The 21,218-nt window shown below is 36.3% G+C and overlaps 2 protein-coding genes across 2 annotated transcripts in view; both read right to left on the minus strand.

Annotated features, from left to right (window-relative positions):
• The window catches only part of cntnap2a (contactin associated protein 2a), a 410,290-nt gene that overhangs the window by 182,244 nt on the left and 206,828 nt on the right, over nt 1–21,218 (minus strand). The window contains exons 5-8 of the mRNA XM_082183874.1: nt 19,119–19,322; nt 17,922–18,106; nt 12,571–12,714; nt 9,442–9,700 (exon numbers count right to left, since the gene is read on the minus strand). Coding sequence (XP_082040000.1) covers nt 9,442–9,700; nt 12,571–12,714; nt 17,922–18,106; nt 19,119–19,322 — 792 coding nt within the window. The remainder of the gene's footprint in view (nt 1–9,441; nt 9,701–12,570; nt 12,715–17,921; nt 18,107–19,118; nt 19,323–21,218) is intronic.
• The window catches only part of LOC309508789 (uncharacterized protein), a gene marked incomplete at its 5' end in the record, with an annotated part of 237,159 nt that overhangs the window by 118,505 nt on the left and 97,436 nt on the right, over nt 1–21,218 (minus strand). The gene's annotated exons all lie outside the window — the stretch shown is intronic.

A 21,218-nucleotide genomic window follows, 5' to 3' on the forward strand; every position in this document is an offset into this window, starting at 1 on the left:
AAAAGATGGCCTGGAGTGTTTAACTAGACAAGAGCTATAAAACAGAGGGCACTGTAACAGACACTAGCAGAGTGAGAACAGCTAAGATAACAGATCTCACACAGACATTATTCAAAATTGGCAAAGTCATGTACATAAGATACCCTCTATCTGATCTTACTGTAAATTATGGATGAGCTAAAGAGAATAGCTGTGTTCCAATACCAACGCCTACATAGGCACCCTGACCATCATGGAATCCTATAATCAAATGATTTGGAACAGAGATTTTCAAGAAATGTTAATGACAATCACCCCCAATTATGACAATCTCCATATGACAGACCCCTTTCCTAAAATATAAAGACAGCTACACTAACATTCAAAAGTTTGGGGTGAGTATTATGAAGAGTTCAGATGCAAAAGCCTCTAAGTGCCATCTGAAATTTTCTTCTAGAATGATAATTTTTATCAAGCTCGTATATTTAAGTTCAGTAATTTCACTTAAATAGCAATGAAAATAACCTATTAATTGTCAATTAAGTAAAATTACTGAACTTAAATATATGCCCTTAATAAAAATGATCTTTCTAGAAGAAAATTTCAGATGGCACTTAGAGGCTTTTGCATCTGAACTCTTCATATATATATAGATTTTTACTTTCAGGGATGCATAAAATTAATCAAAAGTGACAGTAAAGACATTTACATTGTTATAAACGACTCTATTTTACAAAAATGCCTATTCTTCAAAGAATTATTTAAAAACATTAAACAGTACAAATGTTTTAAACATTAATAATAATGGGGGAAAAAAAATCAGCTTTGCTATCATAGGAATTGAATTACATTTTTAAATCTGTGAAAATAGAAAACATGTATGTTTCACAATATTAATTTAATTAATAGTAATTTCACAATATTACTGATTTTTGTTGCTGTATTTTTGATCAAATAAATGCAGCCTTGTGCATAAAACACTTATTTATAAAACATTAAACAAACAAACAAACTTTTGAATGGTGTTTACATATATTAATTATTTAAAAAATCATTAAGAACAATTTATGAAAAAAAAATATTATCTGGAATGAGATTTCAATAGAGTCTGACGTTAACATGTGGCTAACTTTAAAAAAGTACATAAAAATAAGCATGAAAATACACAGCACAAACAAATACTGGGCGACTTTTATTATATTGTAATTAGGCTAAACTATTGAATGAAATATATTTAATTACTATATTTGATCTGTATTTTTTCATTGAGCTTGATGCAATGCATGATGGGATTTTCTTTCTCTATGAAAGGATACTGTACATGTGTTTCTTCCTGAGAAGGCCAAAAGAAGGTTTGGAACAGCCTACACATCGGAAGCGCGGCTATAATGCATTAGTTAAAATGCTGCCTCTGTAGACAGCGCACTGGGTTTTGGAACAGAGAAAATGGCTCTCTCTGTTGAAAAAGGCTACGTGAGACATCTGTTCATTTTGGCTGAAGAGGAAGGAAAGAAAACATGAAAGAGTAGTTTGAAAGCAAATAAGCTGTTAAGGAACGATTCAGTGCAGCTTTTGAGGCCCACTGTGAACATACATCCCTGATAGATCAATGAATTATTGCACAACATCCATCAAGATCACTCACTAATGTGGAATTCACACAGAGCATGAGAGTATACAGGAAATGAACATCACGTCCTCCATACACAACGTAAGGAATGGCTGCATCATATCCATTCTGCCTTATATACACAAACTCCGTGATGATGATGCACAGGGTTTTCTATTGATACATTTCTTCTTTTATTTTAGCCACTTGATTTCTTTTTCTGCTATGAAACTAATGAATAAAGTTGACTTTCATGGATGCTCACTGATGAATAAAAGCCTCTATTATGCACTGAAACATGCAGTTCTCTAAACCAAAAATTTAAAAGGGAATGAAAGAGCAGACACAAGGTTGTGAACATCCATATCTGAAGAAAACACAAAAAAAGATGGCATACGAAAAAAGCATGTTTACATTTAATATTCTTGCTCTCAAGGTTGGTAAATGCTTAAGATGCAAAAACTTTTCAAGCCACTGAGTTAAAATACATATAACGTCAACAATGACATTTGAGTCTTTCCTTTGACAGTAAAGGGTCCATATGATTTTTTTCCCCATGTTTTTGAAAGTTTCTTATACTCACCAAAGCTGCATTTATTTGCTCAAAAAACTGTAAAACAGTAATATTAAGAATTTTTTTTTTTACCATTTAAAATAGCCATTTCATATCCAATATATTTTAAAATGTAATTTATTCCTGTGATGCAAAGTAGAATTTTTTAGACTTCAATGTAACATAATATGCTGATTTGGTGTTCAAGAAACATGATTTTGCTGATTTTTTTGGGGGAAATATCACTAGAATTCTGAAATATGATATAATATGAGCTGAGAGTTCTATATTCTTGCTAAAATCTGAAAGCATAATACATAATAAAAGCATAATGAAAGCAAAATAGCCCAAATATTTGATAAAAGAACATACAAGATGCAGGGGATGTGTGGTGCAATTCTCTGCCATTTCACTGTGGTAGTAATAAATAGCAAGTAATAAACCCAAATGTCCATTCACCTTAACTTTCTTGGTGGAGCTGAAAGTTCAATATTGAATAGGAATACACTGCAATAATGGAGATCCCCCAAGGGAATCATAGGGCAAACACTATACCTTACTATGATTATAATGTTATATTGTCCCAGTTTATGAGCTTGCTAAATTGCCTTCCGCCTGGATTGAAAAGGCTCTCAAATTACCTCGGCGGGGCAAATATTTAAGACCAAAGCACAGAGTCAACTCGAATTCATAAGCGCTAGAGGGCTTCATAAATTTCAAAGAAAACAGATTCACTTAAACAAGCGGGATCAATATATGATAGAATACTAGTGCGAGAGGAAAGGAGGGAGGCAATTGGCAGTTCTTTCAGTCTTCAGTTCACATGCCTTGAAGGTATCAGACTTTAGCTGGAGCCACAGAGAGAACCACAGCTGAATGCATATAAGGAGCAAAGCAAACACCACCGTGCATGACAATCTGAAGTTTTTTTCCGAATTATCCCATTAACACAATGGAACAGGTCTGTGATCGGTGCGATTCATCAAACTGTCGGCAACATGACTTGTCAGTGTTGTTCTTATAGGCTTACATTTCATGAGTGGAAAATCACTGGCAATTTTCAGTCGTCCTGTCAATTTCGGTTGTAATTGAACATGCAGCAAAGCTCTGAATACCTATTAGTTTTGCTTAGAGGGTATAACGGCACTAACGATTAAAAGGAAAACAAATGTGTAAGGAACCCTGTTTTAAACCACGCCACACCGCAAACACATCGGAGCATTAACGTCCAAACACTAGAGATGTAATATCCATTTCCTGACAGTATCATTATAATGATTAACAATTTTACTGTAAACAGCAGCGTTTGACTAGCTCTACCTGGGTCCATTAGTAAATAAGTGGAAAACAAACAAAAGCAAACATATTTTCACTGGATTCCTCATGCTTAATTGGAGAACATCTCAAAAGTTGTATCACTCTCTTGACAACTGCGTACTTGATTACCATGGCAACAACCTTGCTGTAACATCACCTAATTATGACTAATTATCTGCTACTGAGGGAAGCAATCAGTACTCGCCATTGGCTCCCGAGAGATGATGATTAAATGCTGAAAAACACTAAGAAACTTACCAACATAATATGTCTCTACGATCATGATAATTCTCGTAAAAAAAAAAAAAAAAAAAGTGGGTTTTATTATATTGGTACTCTAAGGCTGTTAATAAGAGATTCAATTCTAAAAAACATGTCAGATCTGTTTTTGCATGAATCATCTTGAATAATTTAGATTCAGTGGGGAAGTTCTAATCCCTAACATTCTACCATTCCCATCTATTACAAGTGGATTCGCCACACTGAGTCATTCATGTCAATTAACTTAACGTGTCGGCCATTAATCTTCAGCGCTTAAAGAAAAAGATGATGGAAACTCAATGCATTTAAATCAGTAGTTTTAAAATGCACTGAATTGGTGAAATGAGAAGTAAAAGTAAGAAGATTGCAATTACACAAGTGTCCCCTCTGGAATTTGACTTAACTGCGGCCTATTAGCAAGACTACGCTCATTTACGGCACTATCAGACTCCTCATCCACATTTCCAAAGCCAATTTGCAGCTCAAGACAAGCAGAATGGACCTTTAACCTGGACAAGAAAAGGATGGAGCCAGCAGGCAAACGGGCTGAGCTGCAAAGGTGACAAAAATATTCACACAGTAAAGATGAAAGCTTGCTATATGACCTTACGAGTCTGAATGATGTCTGGATCATTCTACTATCCTACATCATTACGGGAAAGATAGCTTTATTTCCGGCACTTGATGTTTCTAACTGAACTGAATAATGCGTGGTTCAATTAACGGTTCTCACAAGTGCATACTTTTGCTGATAGGGACAAATTATTGTACTAAAATGCAGTTTCCTGCAATACTTACTCAATGGCACCACAACACCACTATTGAATCTACAGCGTAAAACAGAGATCAGTGCATTCCGATTCCCAATGGTTCTCTTCAAAAACATACAGTACAATCAATGTACTCCAAACTTTTATGAACAGTTCCTTTTAGTAAATAAAAAATTCAGAGGCTGCCCAATTCAGTGGCTGCATTCGAAGGCTGAATGCATCATAGTGGCACAACGGAGGCTGTCCCAATTCGAAGGCTCTAAAATGCAGCCTACAAATCCATTCTTGGTTTCCTGGGCCGCGAAGGATAGAAAAGGGGAATCCTCGCAGCCTTGCCTATCCCAAGATTCGCATGTCGGAGATGACTGGATTTATAAAAAAAATTTGTGAAAATGCTGGATTTCACTTTTAAATGTAAGTATTAGGTTTCAACTTACTTGAATATCTACACTGTAAAAATTGTATGATCAATAAGTTGACAACATATGTTTTTACATTGCTTTTACCAAAGTCCCTGTAAGACAAGTAATTTCACTCTGCGGCCATCTTTGAAACGCCTCTCGAATATCTTACTCGAATAACTTACTTGAATATCTACACTGTAAAAATTGTATGATCAATAAGTTATGACAACATATGTTTTTACATTGCTTTTACCAAAGTCCCTGTAAGACAAGTAATTTCACTCTGCGGCAATCTTTGAAACGCCTCTCGGACATGCAAGTGCAGCTTCTATCTCTTTGAATGAAGAAACATCAAATTCTCCAAAACTGTTCGCCAAGCTTACGATTAAATTTCATATTTGAAATCCGCAATGTGATAACGTGATGACTTTACCAATAGGCGATTGGCTCTTATTTAGAAGGCGGGACTTATTCCGCCATATATGCACTTTTCCCCATTCAAAACAATACGAGAGACGCTTCTTGTGTTATTCTATAGTCTTTGCTTTTACTCATCAATTAAGTTAAGCAATTTCAACTTTTTTCTTTAAACAAAATTCAACTCAATTCAGTTTAATGTATTTAAGTTGAAATTACTTAACATCCACATTGATTGTACTTAATTTAAGGCACCAATTTACTGATACAAATGTAAAAGATTAAAGCTGTTCAAATGTTGACTTGCAATTTACTAAGATGTGATTTTATAGAAAGTTTATTCTCTTTATTATGTACATAAATGGACCAAGGTGAACACATTAGACAGGTTGTGAAGCCTGTTTTGTTTTCAGACGGTTTATTATAACTTTCATAAAAGTCCAGTGAAAAGTTTCTGCCACCTGTCAACGATGGCTGTCACAGTTGCTAAGTGACAAGAGCAATCCTCCATAGGTTAGACCGTCCCATTTAGCAACGCTCACTTAGGCTACGTTCACACTGCAGGCTGAAATGACCCAATTCCGATTTTTTTGCCCCTATGCGACCTGTATCTGATCTTTTCATGACAGTCTGAACGACACAGATCCAATCTTTTCAAATGCGACCCAGGCCACTTGGGTATGTGGTCCCAAATCCGATACGTATCCGATCTTTTGAAATGCGACTTCAGTCTGAACGGCCAGGTCGCATGTATCCGACCCGCACATCATTGATACGCGACAAACGTCATAATTCTGCGTTGAAGTAGTCGTCGGTTTGAAAACGGACTGCATTCGTCGAGCTGAGGTAAATCTGCCGAACGCATCGACCTCGACGAGCCCGTTAATAAAAAATTAAAATAAAAAGCCCACGGCCACCATCATTATATATCCAATGACTAACGTTATGTTAACTTGTTTGTGCTGATATTAGATAGGTCAGCGGCTGCTGTCTGGCTCTTGTGTAACGGTCGCTGCGCGCGCTCGTGTGTTTTGTGTGTGTGTGTGTGTGAGTGAATCACAGCTAGTTGAAGTTTAGCTACTTCCGCAAACAACAAGTGACGTCGTTGACCGTTGAGTACTCTTCTGCGCATGCGGGTCACTTCTGGGTCATTTCCCGTTCACACAGGAGATCACAAAAGGTCGCATTTAATTGGGAATGTGAACGGCCGTGCAAAAAAATCAAATTTTTTCAAAAAATCGGAATTGAGCATTAAGCCCTGCAGTGTGAACGCAGCCTTAGACCTTCAAGGACTTTCGAAGTTGTGGCCTTTAAAGTCTGTGTCCTTCGAGGGAAGCAGCCTCTGAATTGGGACACAGCTAGTGTTGTGTGATTCCTGAAAGAATGATTCTTATGAATAGTTTCTTTTAGTGAATAAAAAAAAAGTACAAGGCAATCAGTGTACAGTAGTCTGATACCTGAAAGAATGACTGATCTTTCTAGTGAACCAAAATCATTCAGCACAATCAATATATTCTGATTCCTGAACGAATGACTCTTAATAAGCAATTTTTTAGTGGATCAAAAACATACAGCGCAATCAGTGTAGTGCAATTTCCAAACAAAAGATGCTTATGAACGATTTTCTTCAGTGAATCAAAACATACAGAGAAATCAGTGTAATGCAATTCCTGATTTATTATTTTTAGTGAATCAAAGTCTTAGAAAGCACAATCTGATTCTGGAATGAATGGCTGCAATGAGTCAGTTCTGACTTGTACTCGTACTGACTGGTAGTTCATATGACATATAGTTAAAGATGCACATGATACATTTTGTCAGTAATGTTTTATAACGATAAATAAATCAAATGTTACCACTTTTTTTATTTTAATATAGCCGTCTCTTATATAGTTATGGCCATTATTACATTTTATTCCACCTCAAAAAGTCATCGTTTTTGTAAACATACATTTTGCAAGGATTTTTAAATACTTTCCAAATACTTATTCCTTAAATGTTTTAAAATAATCGTTAATAAGCCATTAATGAACCATGGCTGACTTTTTGGTTTAACAAACATTGTTCAACTTGCAGTTGACAGAAAATGTTCAGGTGTTGTACAATGTGACGCTATACGGATGAGCAATTCATTGCAGCATTTCCATAAACCTTATCAGCTATTTATGAAGAAAGATTGATCATGAATGCTCTCAATTCAACGTCTTCACCCCAGGACTAAGGCATTCAGAAGCATGACTAAGGCAATCATTTATTAATTTGTCAAGGTAATATTTCTTCAGCTAACGATTCTCTACAGATGGAGGAAAAAAATCAAAGATCTTAAAACTACACTCAATTTGTATTCTAATAGGCCTACTTCATGTCAGATTAACAAGAAAAGCCCTGTCATGCAACCACGCGTATAAACCTGTATAAAGTTATATCGAAAAATATATTAGAGGTTGGAATATGTAATCTTAAAGAATTTGATTGGCTTTAATTGAAAATGAAGATCATGTGTGGTAGAGTCATAGATTCATTGATATTCAATGGAAAAAAAAGAATAATTCCAAGTGGGAGAATATTTTTTACATCATATGATCTATTAGTCAACAAATTGGTTCACTCAACCTGACTAATTATAGTGCTATGGTTACCGTAGTACTTTGCTCTGTAGTACAGAAGAATAAGTGGCACCCCATATCAATTCTTCCATTGATAAAGTCCACAATTGATCCAGTAAATCCAATAACATGCTGAAGTCTGAAACAGGATCGAAATTTCAGATCGTGTAGACCTTTTAGATTAGGTCAAACCACAAAATTAATCTCACAGCTGTCACTGAGCACTTACTATGCATGGAACTTCATCAAGTTATTACCTGACTCTTCCATGCTGTAGTTCAATGTGGAGTCAATTTGCTTTTCTTAAAAGAGATAAAGTATTCCATAGAGGCGGAGCCCAATTAGCCTTGAGGTTAACAATGTAAGAATAACTACCCTTTCTCCTAATGGCCTATTAGCACAGGAGTTTGGTGAGTGTGTCCAGAATGCCTATAGATGTCTTTGGACTAATTCTCCTCTATAGACTGACAAAGACACATCTTACATCAACAAAAAAGGACAATTTCATTAACATGAAGGCTAGACTCTTTAAAATCTCAATTGTTTCTTCCAGACAGTGATGAGATTTCAATATGAACTCGTTTGAAATATGAATGCATTTCTCACCCAATTCTTCCAAGACCAAATGTTCAAGGCTATGCTATCAACATTACATTTGTAGATACTTTAAGAGACAAAGTTTATACCTAAAAAAAAATTACCCTATTTTATACAGTACTTTAATGTACATCAACAGTGTCCAACCATCCATCCATCCATCCATCCATCCATCCATCCATCCATCCATCCATCCATCCATCCATCCATCCATCCATCCATCCATCCATCCATCCATCCATCCATCCATCCATCCATCCATCCATCCATCTATCTATCTATCTATCTATCTATCTATCTATCTATCTATCTATCTATCTATCTATCTATCTATCTATCTATCTATCTATCTATCTATCTGTCTGTCTGTCTGTCTGTCTGTCTGTCTGTCTGTCTGTATGTATGCATGTATGTATGTATATATAATCAATTCTTGATTTTTTTTCATGACATCCAAAACCAAGCTCTCTTATAATTACACTCCTGCATCCTTCCATCACTGTCATAGAGACAACAATCTGCTAGCTGTGCTTGTCCACCCTGATATGGAACGGCTTTTCACAATACTGTTGAAATCAAATTCTGATGGATGATCCAGTGCGGTTTTTTTTTTCTCATTCCTGTTTCACTCAAAAATGTATAGAATTAAATGAATTGTGTATGCAAATTCATGTTGACTTTAAGCTATAAAGGAAAAACCTGAGCATTAAAGTTTAACTCTGGGACATGATGCAACTTTACCATAGCTACAACTGGTGCTGATTGATCATATAGTATTTAAACATACAAAATTGAAACATTAAGTAATTTATCAACTAGGTGCTACTTTGCTAGAAAAACAACAGTTAAAAAAAAGAGGCTGATGAAACCTTATGAGATCTCTATGTAAGAGCCACTGCGTCTGTGTGGTGGAAGAATGTCAGCTCACCTGATGCAATGTCCACCCGCATGTTCTTCTGCTGGGTGACATTAATGTGCGCTGTGACTTTTCCATCGTTTAGAGCCAATTCCAGCATTCCATCTGCCAAGGAGCTGAACAGGAGCAGGCCGCTGGGGTTCCAGGAACGGAACTGGAATCCCACAGACACCATATTGTGGTCCCTCCTCCCCGGCAGCTGCAGAAAGCTTGTGCCATTGAAGAAGACGGGGAACGTGTGTGTGTCCATGCAGGAGAATGTCAGGTTGCGCTGAAAACAAGGCAGGATACAAAACACTTAAAAGCCATTTATGTTGTTTAGAGTGTAGACGGTGAGATGTAATTGGTCAAACAAGTGTTTTCTTTATAGCATGTATCAAACCTGATATCACTTCTTAAAAATAAATCAGGTCTCCCAACATGGCCAAGCTAGTTTTGCTGGTCCATTTTGAGGCTTTTACAGTTTTTCTCAGTCGCTTTGGTGCATTTCTCACATCACTATTTACATTTGCACAACAGTTAGTTCAACCTCCACAACATTTAGTCATTTGTGCACATCATAGTAGCAGTTTCTCATTCCTTTCAACAAATTGCAAATGCTTTTGGACATGCATCAATTGCTTTCATACAACTCTCTGCTGTTTTATAACATTATCATTTGCTTATGTCATGTCAGTCAAAATTAACTATACTTGTGAATGCTGAATAGTCATTCCATATAAAACTAATAGTCCTCATTTCATTGCTTGAGTCGTTACATACAAAAATGTTGAACTAGTTGTCAAAATCTGTCAAGCAAAAAAAAATGTCTCCTAAATTGAAAAATTTCTCTCAGGTGAATTTCAGCTTTCAGACAGAGAGGAACGTCTGGATGTGCATGAATGATTACAGTACTATGTATGTTGTATGTTCAGTTCCAATATGTACTGCAATATTGTTGCCAGTTGTGCACAGCTCTACCCAAAGGGAGTTTATGTTTGTTGTAAATAAGGGTGTATTTTTTCTTTTGCACAATGCTGTGAACAAATTAGAATTGCAAAGAGCATATGCAGTAAAAATGTGAAACATACAAATTCAGTGTCTTGTTCTCAGTTACCTCACTAAATACAGTAATGTGTAACTTTACTGTATTTTTCAAATGGCTGTGCAAATAGTATATAGTGCTGTCTTGAGCATTTTCAGGTAGTGTCACCAAGATCTGACTTTTTTGCATTGGAAAACATTTACAGAGTAAACTGTCATAATGAAAACATGACAAAGCCATTTGACTATCTTGTTCATAAACAATGGTGTCAGGACTTTTCATCTTGATGACACTGACACTTTCATTGACATGAATACTTGCTTTTGAGGAATGAGATATCCATTTTGAGCAAGTGACACGCTTTTGCAGGTTATCAACTATGTTTTGCAGTTTGTACTAATTGTTTTGAGAACTGCATTAACTGTTGTGCAAATGTAAATAGTGATGTGAGAAATGCACCAAAGTGACTGAGAAAAACTGTAAAGGGGTGTTAGAAGTTTTAGACCTTTTTAAAGCAGGTAAGACCAGCAAAGAACCTTATTTAGATTTAACCTTAGATTTATTAACAATCTTTTTATTAACAGAGACATATATTTTTGCAAGAAAAACAGCTGATCAGCTGTTTTTCTTGCAAAAATATATGTCTCTGTTCAACAGCAAATTCAACACAACACACCGTATAATGTATTTCTCAAATGCAACATCTTTAATACACTTACAAGGCTGCAAAATAAAGTGACTAGAAAATAAATCTGTGTCTGAAATGGTTGAGGACCTTTCATGTGGAACATGGGCTTAAGGAAAGATCTCTCAAAGTGCTGCTACAGCATGTTCTCAACCACGCCTTTGATTTCTGAACCTTAAGCTGGAAAAGGGGTGCATGGAAACAACGACGAGGGCTTTTATTCATAACTCTCCAGTTCTACGTCCTTCTAAATGGTAATTTGGAGGCACCGAATGCACTTCAGCCTTATTTCAAATATAGAGAACTTAATCAGTCTCATCACAATGAAATAGAAAAGTGCACTCAGCCTTTCTCAGAGCTTCATAAGAGAACCTCCGCCCATGCGATGTGTTTCATCAACCTTGAATATAATCCTTCAGACATGAATAATAATTCAGAGCCTGTCTATGGTGGACACATGTCAAATTTGCAAGGAGAACTTTGCTATTTACACACTATTAAAGGTATAGTTCAAACAAAAATGAAAATGTTGTCATCATTTACTCATCCTCATCTGGTTCCAAGCCTGTATGATTTAATTACTTATGTGGAACACAAAAGAAGATATTTTGGAAAATGTCTCAGTGGTTTTTGTCCATACAGTGAAAGTCAATAGGGTCCAATGTTGTTTTGGACCCCATTGACGTTCATTGACTTTTTGTGCAGAGAAAGAAAGTCATACAGGTTTGGAACGACATGGGGACGAGTACATTATGACAATTTTCATTTTAGGTAAATTTTTGCCTTCTAAAATACAGTACAAGCATGATTGGTTTATTTGTCAAAATCAAAATCTCTAGAACAAAAATATATTAATCTAAACCAAATATATTGTGATTTACCATAATGCTTGACTGATGTTCTATGACATGATGTGCTGGTGTAACTGTACAGCAGAGATACAATTTTATGTATCAGCAAAAAAGCATTGTGTCTCTTTATGTTTGTGGTTCCATTAATGAATCACAGAACAATGATATGCTTATCGGATATGATGTGCAATTATAGCATTCTTTGTAATATCACAGGCAGTGGAAATTAGATTATTATCAGTGCTGACAACAGTCATCAAATCCGCATAGATGATTAACATTCCCATCAGCATGTTGTAACAAATTAAACGGAACCATACAGCATACAGTAGATATGAGGTTTTTAATGCAAGCTCCATCAATATCACGTCTGAACCACTACACATTCTGAAGTGTCAACCTTGCACATCTCTTCATGGTCATACACCTCCACAAAAACCTCCAGGCAAAAACAAGCCAAACATCCAAACATTAAATATGCACATATGAACTGTCATAAACGAGAAAGTTATGCAATCAAAATCAAACTCTATTCAGTCAGATATGGTCCGTGGTGTTGATTGAAAAGGGAATCGACTCACAAAGCTGGAGGTGTCAAGTTTCTTTCTTCTGGCCAGGTCAGTGATGTTCTCTCCATTGTAGTTGATGCTCTCCATGCAGCCTTTGAAGTTTCTTCTACCTCCTGAGACTGGCTTCCCAGAATAAGGCATCCCTCCAAAAGTCAGCTGCATGGAGAAATCAGACATCTTAGAGACATAAGCCAGAAAAACTGAATCAAAGCATTTCAACCCACCAAGTTCAACACAACAATATATACAGAGTGTGGGGTAAGATGTGTCAGTGGGTAAATTTTTTATAATTTCTTTTTTGTCAAAGCAAATTATTGCATGTCTATAAATAAATGGCATGCATGTTGGTGAAATGGCAGTGCAAAAAAACTATAAATTATCCAGATAAAGATATTTATTTATTCATATTTACCTTAATAATGAATAATTATTAGCATTATAAGCATTTAATTATTACCTCTTTTTCATTTCTACTTCCCTGGGGAAAACCTAAGTAAAAGTGGTTCCTCTACCCCAATATCCCCCTATGTCAAAACTGCATATGAGAAGAGTGCAGTCATAAACATATCCTGCTGTTTTAGCCACAACCAAAAAATATTTCAGCTTGTGACAATGGAGTAAAATTAGACATATTTTGTAAAATCAGATAATATCTAGCTATTGAAAGATGCTTAGTAAATACTATTAAACATGCAGTTTCAAACAGAGCACTAGTGCTTCAACACAATAGTCGATAAATGCAATTGTTTGTAAATGCAGTCTGCGCTCCAGCAGAAAACGACACAGGTTTGGATCCATTCTTGGCTCAATTAATCAGACACTTTCACTTTAATTGGGGTCAATTTGTCTCAGACCAACTGAGCTGTAACTAGCCCTGTAGCATCCAATGGCAACAGGAGCGTCTGAGCTCAATTGAATAGATAAGGATTTGCTCTCACACCATATTCTTTACGTAGCTGAAAATCAATTTCTTATACATTCCTCTACAGTGCTTGTTAATGCGCATCATTTCTGTTTGATAACAGTAATACCCTGCTACATATTATTAGTGTGGATTAATCCTGTGTGGAGAAGCGGATTCAGACGCTCTGTGCAAGAAAGAATAACAAGGGATAAAAATCCCACTGCAAACACAGTGAGAACCTCCCTGGGACAAAGTGTCTTGGTTTGACATCACGGCTTTGAGCTTGAGATCTCTGGATTGGGTGACACATGCAGTGTGACCGGAATAATACAGAATAATACAGATAATTACAGAACAGTGTACTAAATTGCTTTCAGTTGTTTGCCTTCTGCGTCAAATTAAGACATATTTAATTCTTTGCATTTGTAAATAAGAAAATATTTTTATAAATAAATATATATATATATAAAAATATAAATATAAATATATATATATATATATATATATATATATATATATATATAAATATAAAAAAAAAATATATATATATATATATATATATATATATATATATATTAGTGGTGGGCCGTTATCGGCGTTAACGTGCTGCGTTAACGCGAGACTCTTATCGCGCGATAAAAAAAATATCGCCGTTAATCTATTCTCCAAGTTGGGTTGGGAGATGGCTCTATACTACACAAGCTATGATGACGCAATCTACCCGCGGCCGCGAGGTAAACCCGGCTGCAACGCATATTCGTCGTCATCTTAAGTAAACACGGCTGAACGTGAAAGCTGGTGAAAAAGATCGGTGCAACATCCATTATTTGGACTTGGTTCGGGTTTAAGCCGTCAGACGAGCAGCAGCAAACTATATACAGAGTGTGTGGGGTAACAGTTCGGTAAGTTAACACACGACTAATCCGTTCGACCACCTCAAATTCAAAACGAAACATGATATCACTGAATACCAGCGCGCGCGTATTATTCCCATTCCAATATATCTTAGTGGTGTAGCACATAATCTCGATTTTAAGAATCGTTGTTGTGTTTCTTTTTAACTGAAAAGACATCAGTTAGACAATATTCTAATTTTAAATTTGGGGTTTCATAAGCTCCAAGCCATAATAAACATTAGACCTACTTAAGTCTCTGCAGCTAGTGTACGTAAATTTTATTTATCTGCAAAATTATGTTGTATACTTACAGTTTTGCACAATATATGTTCTCAAAACTACATACACCCTTTAAAAAAAAAAACATTTAGCAGTTGTTTAGCATGGGTCTGTAATCTGTTCTGAAATGGTTTTATTATAGTAATATACTGTATATCGTTATCGCAAGAGGCTGCAATGTATATCACAATATAGATTTTAGGCCATATCGCCCATCCCTAATTGATAGCCTATAGTAGTTGATAATAATAGGCCTACCTAATGTTGCCTATGGACGGTAACAGTACAGTAGTAACCTTTTACAGTCAATGAGTAGAACAGCTTTCTCAAGCAGTTTGTGATGCATTTTGGAAACAGGAGATGAGCCCCAGTGCTGCGTTCCAGTCCAAAATTGTCATGCCCTTCACTCGCTAACTTCCCTTCGTCTCGTTCACTCGGATGTACGTCATTGCGAGTGCCCACTACTGGCGGAAACTGCAATGGGCTGAACTGGAACGTCCTAAGCCCTTGATCACTTGGAATCAGCTGTGGAGTTGATTTATTATTTACATTTTTTTCCCTTTAATAATTTGTTTAATGCAGCATCCAAATGTTTATAGGTGTGTTTGGGTTGTTTTAAATTTAAAACATTATAATTAATATATCATAGAGTTGTCTGTGTGGTGGTGATTAGACGAGATATGTGGTGACGTCACAATCGTACTGCATTGTGGGACATATAGGTGCCTGAAGTGTACATTTGAAGCAGACTCGCTCCCTCGGTCAAAATCGAGGGAACGAGGGTCTGTCCATATAAACTTCCCTCGTCCACTTCACGAAGTGGAACGCACTTCAAAATGGCGGCAGGGATTCCCCCAAGGGGAAGTGCTTAGGGAAGTTCGCAAGTGTGTGTCTAAAAGTGGACTGGAACGCAGCACTGGTCTAATGCGCCACCTGGCTTGAGAAACCCGTTCTCAAAGACTTACTTTTATAGTCATTATTTGGGTAGCACACATATTCTGAATGTCTTCGGCAGAATTCAAATGAGCCATTTTAATCTAGATTAATCTAGATTAATTTCAAAATTAATCTAGATTAATCTAGATTAAAAAAATTAATCTATGCCCACCTCTAATATATATATATATATATATATATATATATATATATATATATTTTGGAGCACCTAACCCCACTCTTACCCTAAACCTACCCACTTCTCAACGAACACGTAACAGGCAAATACAAGTATAGTCAAAGATATGTATTGCAAAAATTTACCCAAAAACAATATCAAAGCATTACAAACCACTCGTGTTGTGTTCCAAGTCTTCTGAAGCCATACAATTACTTTATATGAAGAACAGAGTGGAACTTAAGGTTTTAATCGCTAAAAATGATCCAGGTCAGTGATATCTCATTGTAAAGATACACCCAAACTACACCCAATGCCATTTCACAATCAAAGCTGATGTAATGCTTCTTCTTAATGTGAGCAGAGGATCTGAGCTTGACGATGGATGGAGACGGTGATCGCTTTTGGGTCTGTTCCTCACACAAATCAATCGTTTGGTTGGAACACTTGGAACATTGTACTTTTAAATAAATTGTGGTTGTAGTCGTATCTGCCTGATATATCATGTGTTTTATATTATATAATACACAAATGGGTAGTTTTATGGATAGGGGTTGGGTTACATGCTCAAACATGTCTAAACACTGTAAATAAAACAGTGATGATTCTAGCTAATTACATTGAAAATCACATCCCAACATATATGTCATAATTGCAAAATAAACCCAATATATATTTTCATCATGACGATAAAATTTCCATGCCCATCGCGTCTGTGTGTAACACCAAAGGTTTCTCAGTGAAAGAAATGGAGTACCCTGCACATTGAAAAATTATGCTAAAGGGTACCCTGTGCGTTAAAAAGTGATGCGGAGGGGTTCTGACCAAGCATCAATATGTGATGAGTTAGGAGTGAGACTGTGTTGCAAAGTACCATAAAAGTGTTTTTTGTATTCTATTCCATGTCTTCTGAAGCCATACAGTATTAAAAAACTGGCACTTTGTTTAAGGAACAGACCAAAATGTCATTTTCACTGTGAATCTTCTAGTAGGTCTCAAATCAAATTTGATGTCAGACAAATCACGTCTGGCAAGATTTTTACTAAATAATGACTTACATTTCAGCCTGTTCCCACACAAAGCTACTGTACCATATGACTTCAGAGGATCTATATAGTTCACAAGTCATATGGACAGCTTTTATGATACTTTATGGTGCCTTTGTGTCATTTTGGAGCTTGACAGCCCCAGTACCCATTCATTTTTATTAGATGTAAAACACCATGGAGCAGTGTTTCCCAACTGTTTTGATGCTTTATACATGGTCAGATACGTGCATGTGTCATTATAAGATTAACATTTCATGAAAATCAAGCTCAGATGGAGAGTTATGAGGCTTTTGACCAGCGAATGACAGCATGTTTGTCCGTCAGTGGAATTAGTTCTTTATTTACCTTTATATTGCAAACAAGCAGAGATCTCCAAACTGTGCGGCATTTCATTCACCATAGAGGCAGGTGGAGTTACGAGGTTTGACGGACAGTACAAGGAGCCAATGAAGTTACGAGGTTTAGTCAAAATCTCTTTTATATGCTTTTCATTGTTTAAATATTTGTAAAACCCACATACAGAGGTAAAGGATGACCAATAGCATTGATTTAAAAAAAAAAAATAGATACAAGTTTTCCGCCTGACAGCAAAGTTTTTTTGTAGCATTTGATTAATAAATTTTTATTTTATTTTTTGCCATGTAATAATTTTCCATGACACACCTGTCACGGCTCACTAGTGCACCACGGCACAGTGGTTGGTAAACACTGCCATAGAGGATAATCTTCAAAAATGAAGGAAGTCAAACAGGTTTGAAAAAACATCTTCAATTTAGGTGCACTATACTTTTACCAGCAATACTGACTTACTCAACCAACATGACCAAGTTTTGTTGGTGAAAAACATGGTTATGTTGGTTTAAATAACAGAATAACACCAAACCAGCAGCATAAACCAGCTTGGACGGCCATGGAAATTCATGCTTTTTATCAGCAGGGAATTCTTTGTCACAGCATTCATGCGGTTTTATCTTTGTGAGATTAATCTTTTCCAAGGACAATTATACACTTTTAAGACTTACCAGTTATGGGGAGTAGCATTTTGAGCTAAGGCATCCCATAATGCACCTGCTTGTTAAATGAAGTTCATAGCAATAAATCATTCACTTTCTCAGTCGTACCTCATAGTCCAGGTCAAGGTGATCAAACTCCCCGTTGGTGCGGAAGTGCTGAGTATGCTGATCAAGGGTGAAATTGACATTTCTCCTGTAGCGCTCAATTACTACAGAATGCCAATGATGATCGTCCAGCAGACTGCCGCTGGTCACAGATGTATGGCCCAGGATGGAGCCGTACTGATTACTTCCTACAGTTTATTAGACATGGGAGACGGTCATTAATATCAAACATACAATATCTTCACCTTCACTGCAGAATACTTATTGATGGGAGGAACCTGTCTTCACAGTGCATTTGAGATGTTTATGTCCTTATGATACACAAGATAATGGGTTTTGTGTTTTACAGTCTATCAATATTTCTTTTCCCTCCGGCTAAGTTTTCCTGCAATGCAGGTCCATGAGATATTAAACATATAGTTCACGTAAAAATTAAAATTCTGTCATCATTTACTCACCCTCATGTTGTTCCAAACTGTATGACTTTCTTTATTCAGTGGACAATTCAATGAAAGTCAACGGGAACGAGTGTTGTTTTAGACCCAATTGACTTTCACTATATGGACAAAAACATCCTTCAAATAACTTTTTATTTTGTGTTCTACAGAAGAAAGTACGCTATTCAAAAGTTTAGGGTAAGATTTGTTTGTTCGTGTCTATATGCTCACCAAGGATGCATTTATTTAATCAAAAATACAGTAAAATTGTGAAAACAATTTAAACTGCTTTTTACTTTAATGTTTTAAAATGCAATTTATTCCTGTCATTACTCCAGTATTCAGCGTCACACATCCTTCAGAAATCATTCTAATATGATGATTGGGTGCTCAATAAATATTTATTATAATTATCAATGTTGAAAACAGTTGTGCTACTTGATGAATAGAACAGCATTTATTTGAAATATAAATATTTTGTAACATAATAAATGTCTTCACTTTTAATAAAAAAAAAAGAAAAAAAAAAAGAAGCTTACTGACCCCAAACTTTTGAATGGTTGTGTTAGTCATACAATTTGGCAAATACATGAAGGTGAGTAAAGATTATACGGGATTATAATTTAAATAATCAATGAGGATCAAACAATCAATGAAATAATAGAAGACCACAGTCAATAAATAAGCTGAAGACATAATGATATACTTAGAGTAGCACAATAATTACATAATTCCCACCAAGGCACACACATATCAGTTTTACCGAGGTTTATCTGCAGCAGGAGCCGGCCTCTACTCAACTCCAGTGTGATGTAGTCCCCCTGTTGGCCCTCTCCGTGCAGAATCACCCCTTCGCTCTCTGATGCTTTAAACTTCAGGGCTATCACGTCCTTCAAAATCTTCATCTTCTTCATTTTGAAGCGGTAAGAGATCACCCCCTGCCCGTCAAAATTAATCACATCAGCCCCTGTTGACAGGAGGAAAAAAGACAGGAGAAGGAAAGGAGATTAGTACCACTGAGGTGACTGGATGTCATGCCCATTTTTGGCTAAATGATCGGTTGAGTGACTGTTCTATAGATTGCTTGGGCGAAAGCATGGTGAAGTTCACAGATAAACTGCGGCTGGGATCAGGTGATAAACTACAGTGAGGAGGCAGAAAATTGCAGCTGGCTATTACCTGCTGACAAAGCCTTTCTGCTTATTGCGCAGTGGAGGAGGATTTTTGATCCCTGTCATGGCTCGGAATGATGCATACCAGAAGTTACGTCTCTCGCTCGCTCTCTTGGTTTCATCTCCTGCACTGAAACCGCATAACCTTTGTATATATTGCACAAGCTCACAGTTCCTGATGGCACTTGATTGCTTTGCAGACTGTCTTTATATCATTCTGAAGCCATGTAAAATTATGAGTAATTATGGAAAAATCTCTACAGCAAACTGGAAAAACGAAAATACAGATGTGATCGTGTCCTCTACCTTTATTGAGAGATTGATTGGGTTTGATCTGAGCTTAATTAAAATGTAAATGATGGTGTGTTTTTTTTTGCGGTAGGCTTGTGAATGCATTAACTCTGGACTAAAAAGGTTTGGTATGGCAGCAATAAAAATATCCCCCCCCATATATATATACTGTATATATATATACACACACACAACGCATATATTCTTTTTTATATTTATTTTTAAATTACACCATATTTTTTAATTACACCATATAAATTACGCATAATCATATAAACAAATAAATAAATAAATAAAGAATTGACAGAAAAGACAGAATTCTAACTAAAACAATGTGATAATTATGTTAATTGACATAATGAAATGATTTATGGTGGGCGGTTCAGAAAACAATATACAAAAATAATATATACAGGCTATGTTTCGGGTCTACAGTAAGTGTTTTTTTTTTCCAAGTCAGTCAGCGAGTAAGATATTTCTTTCCATTATTTAAATGGTTCGTTCATGCATTGTATGCATTCCTGAGGCATGTAAAATCAATTTGCATTTATCGGCTTCCATTAGCAGTGGAAATTACAAAATTCCGCAACAACTGTTAATTGTTCTACATGGAAAAAGCACGTGAGAATATGCATTCTGTGTAATCTGTCATGTGCATAACAACCAAGGGATGCCTGTAGTATATAGCGTCTACAGTGATCGTGTGTGTGTGTGTGTGTGTGTGTGTGTGTGTGTGTGTGTGTGTGTGTGTGTGTGTGTGTGTGTGTGGGTCTAGAAGAGTATCTGCATGTGGAATTAATTCAATTCTCTCCATGCACCCTGCTGGGGACTGATTACTACACTAATGCATGAGTATGTGTACTGTGTCTGGCCAGTTGCTCTACCACTCCTCTTGTCTCTCTCTCTCTCTCTCTCTCTCTCTACATTGCCAATCCCCTTCACCTCCATCACGAATGCATTCATCCGTTCTCGCCCGATCAACAAGGTCAGAGCACTGCATTCATTCGCATTCTGTGCTTCATCTCCACTGCAGGACTTGCTTATCTTACTCCCATTCTTTCCCTCTATGGTTTCTGAGAAGGGCTATCTCTATTCCTTTACTGCACATCTTATTTATTTTCATGCAACAGTCAGTGCATTTCCGTGTCTGAAGAGAAACTGAGTGGTGGAAAAAGTGTTTTTGTACATATTAATATGTCCCTGTGGGAAAATTGTTTTGGACACATGGTAACTAGTCATTAGCTGGTTCATTTGCTGGTTTGAGAAGGTTATTACTTGGTTCAAGCTGGTCAGTGTAAAATGGTATTAGCTGGTTCAAGATGGTCATTAGCTGGTTTAAGATGGTCATTAGCTGGTTCAAGCTAGTCAATAATTGGTTTAAGATGGTCATTACCTGGTTT

Source organism: Leuciscus leuciscus, assembly GCF_965113295.1.
Source record: "Leuciscus leuciscus genome assembly, chromosome: 11".
Taxonomy (NCBI): Eukaryota; Metazoa; Chordata; class Actinopteri; order Cypriniformes; family Leuciscidae; genus Leuciscus; species Leuciscus leuciscus.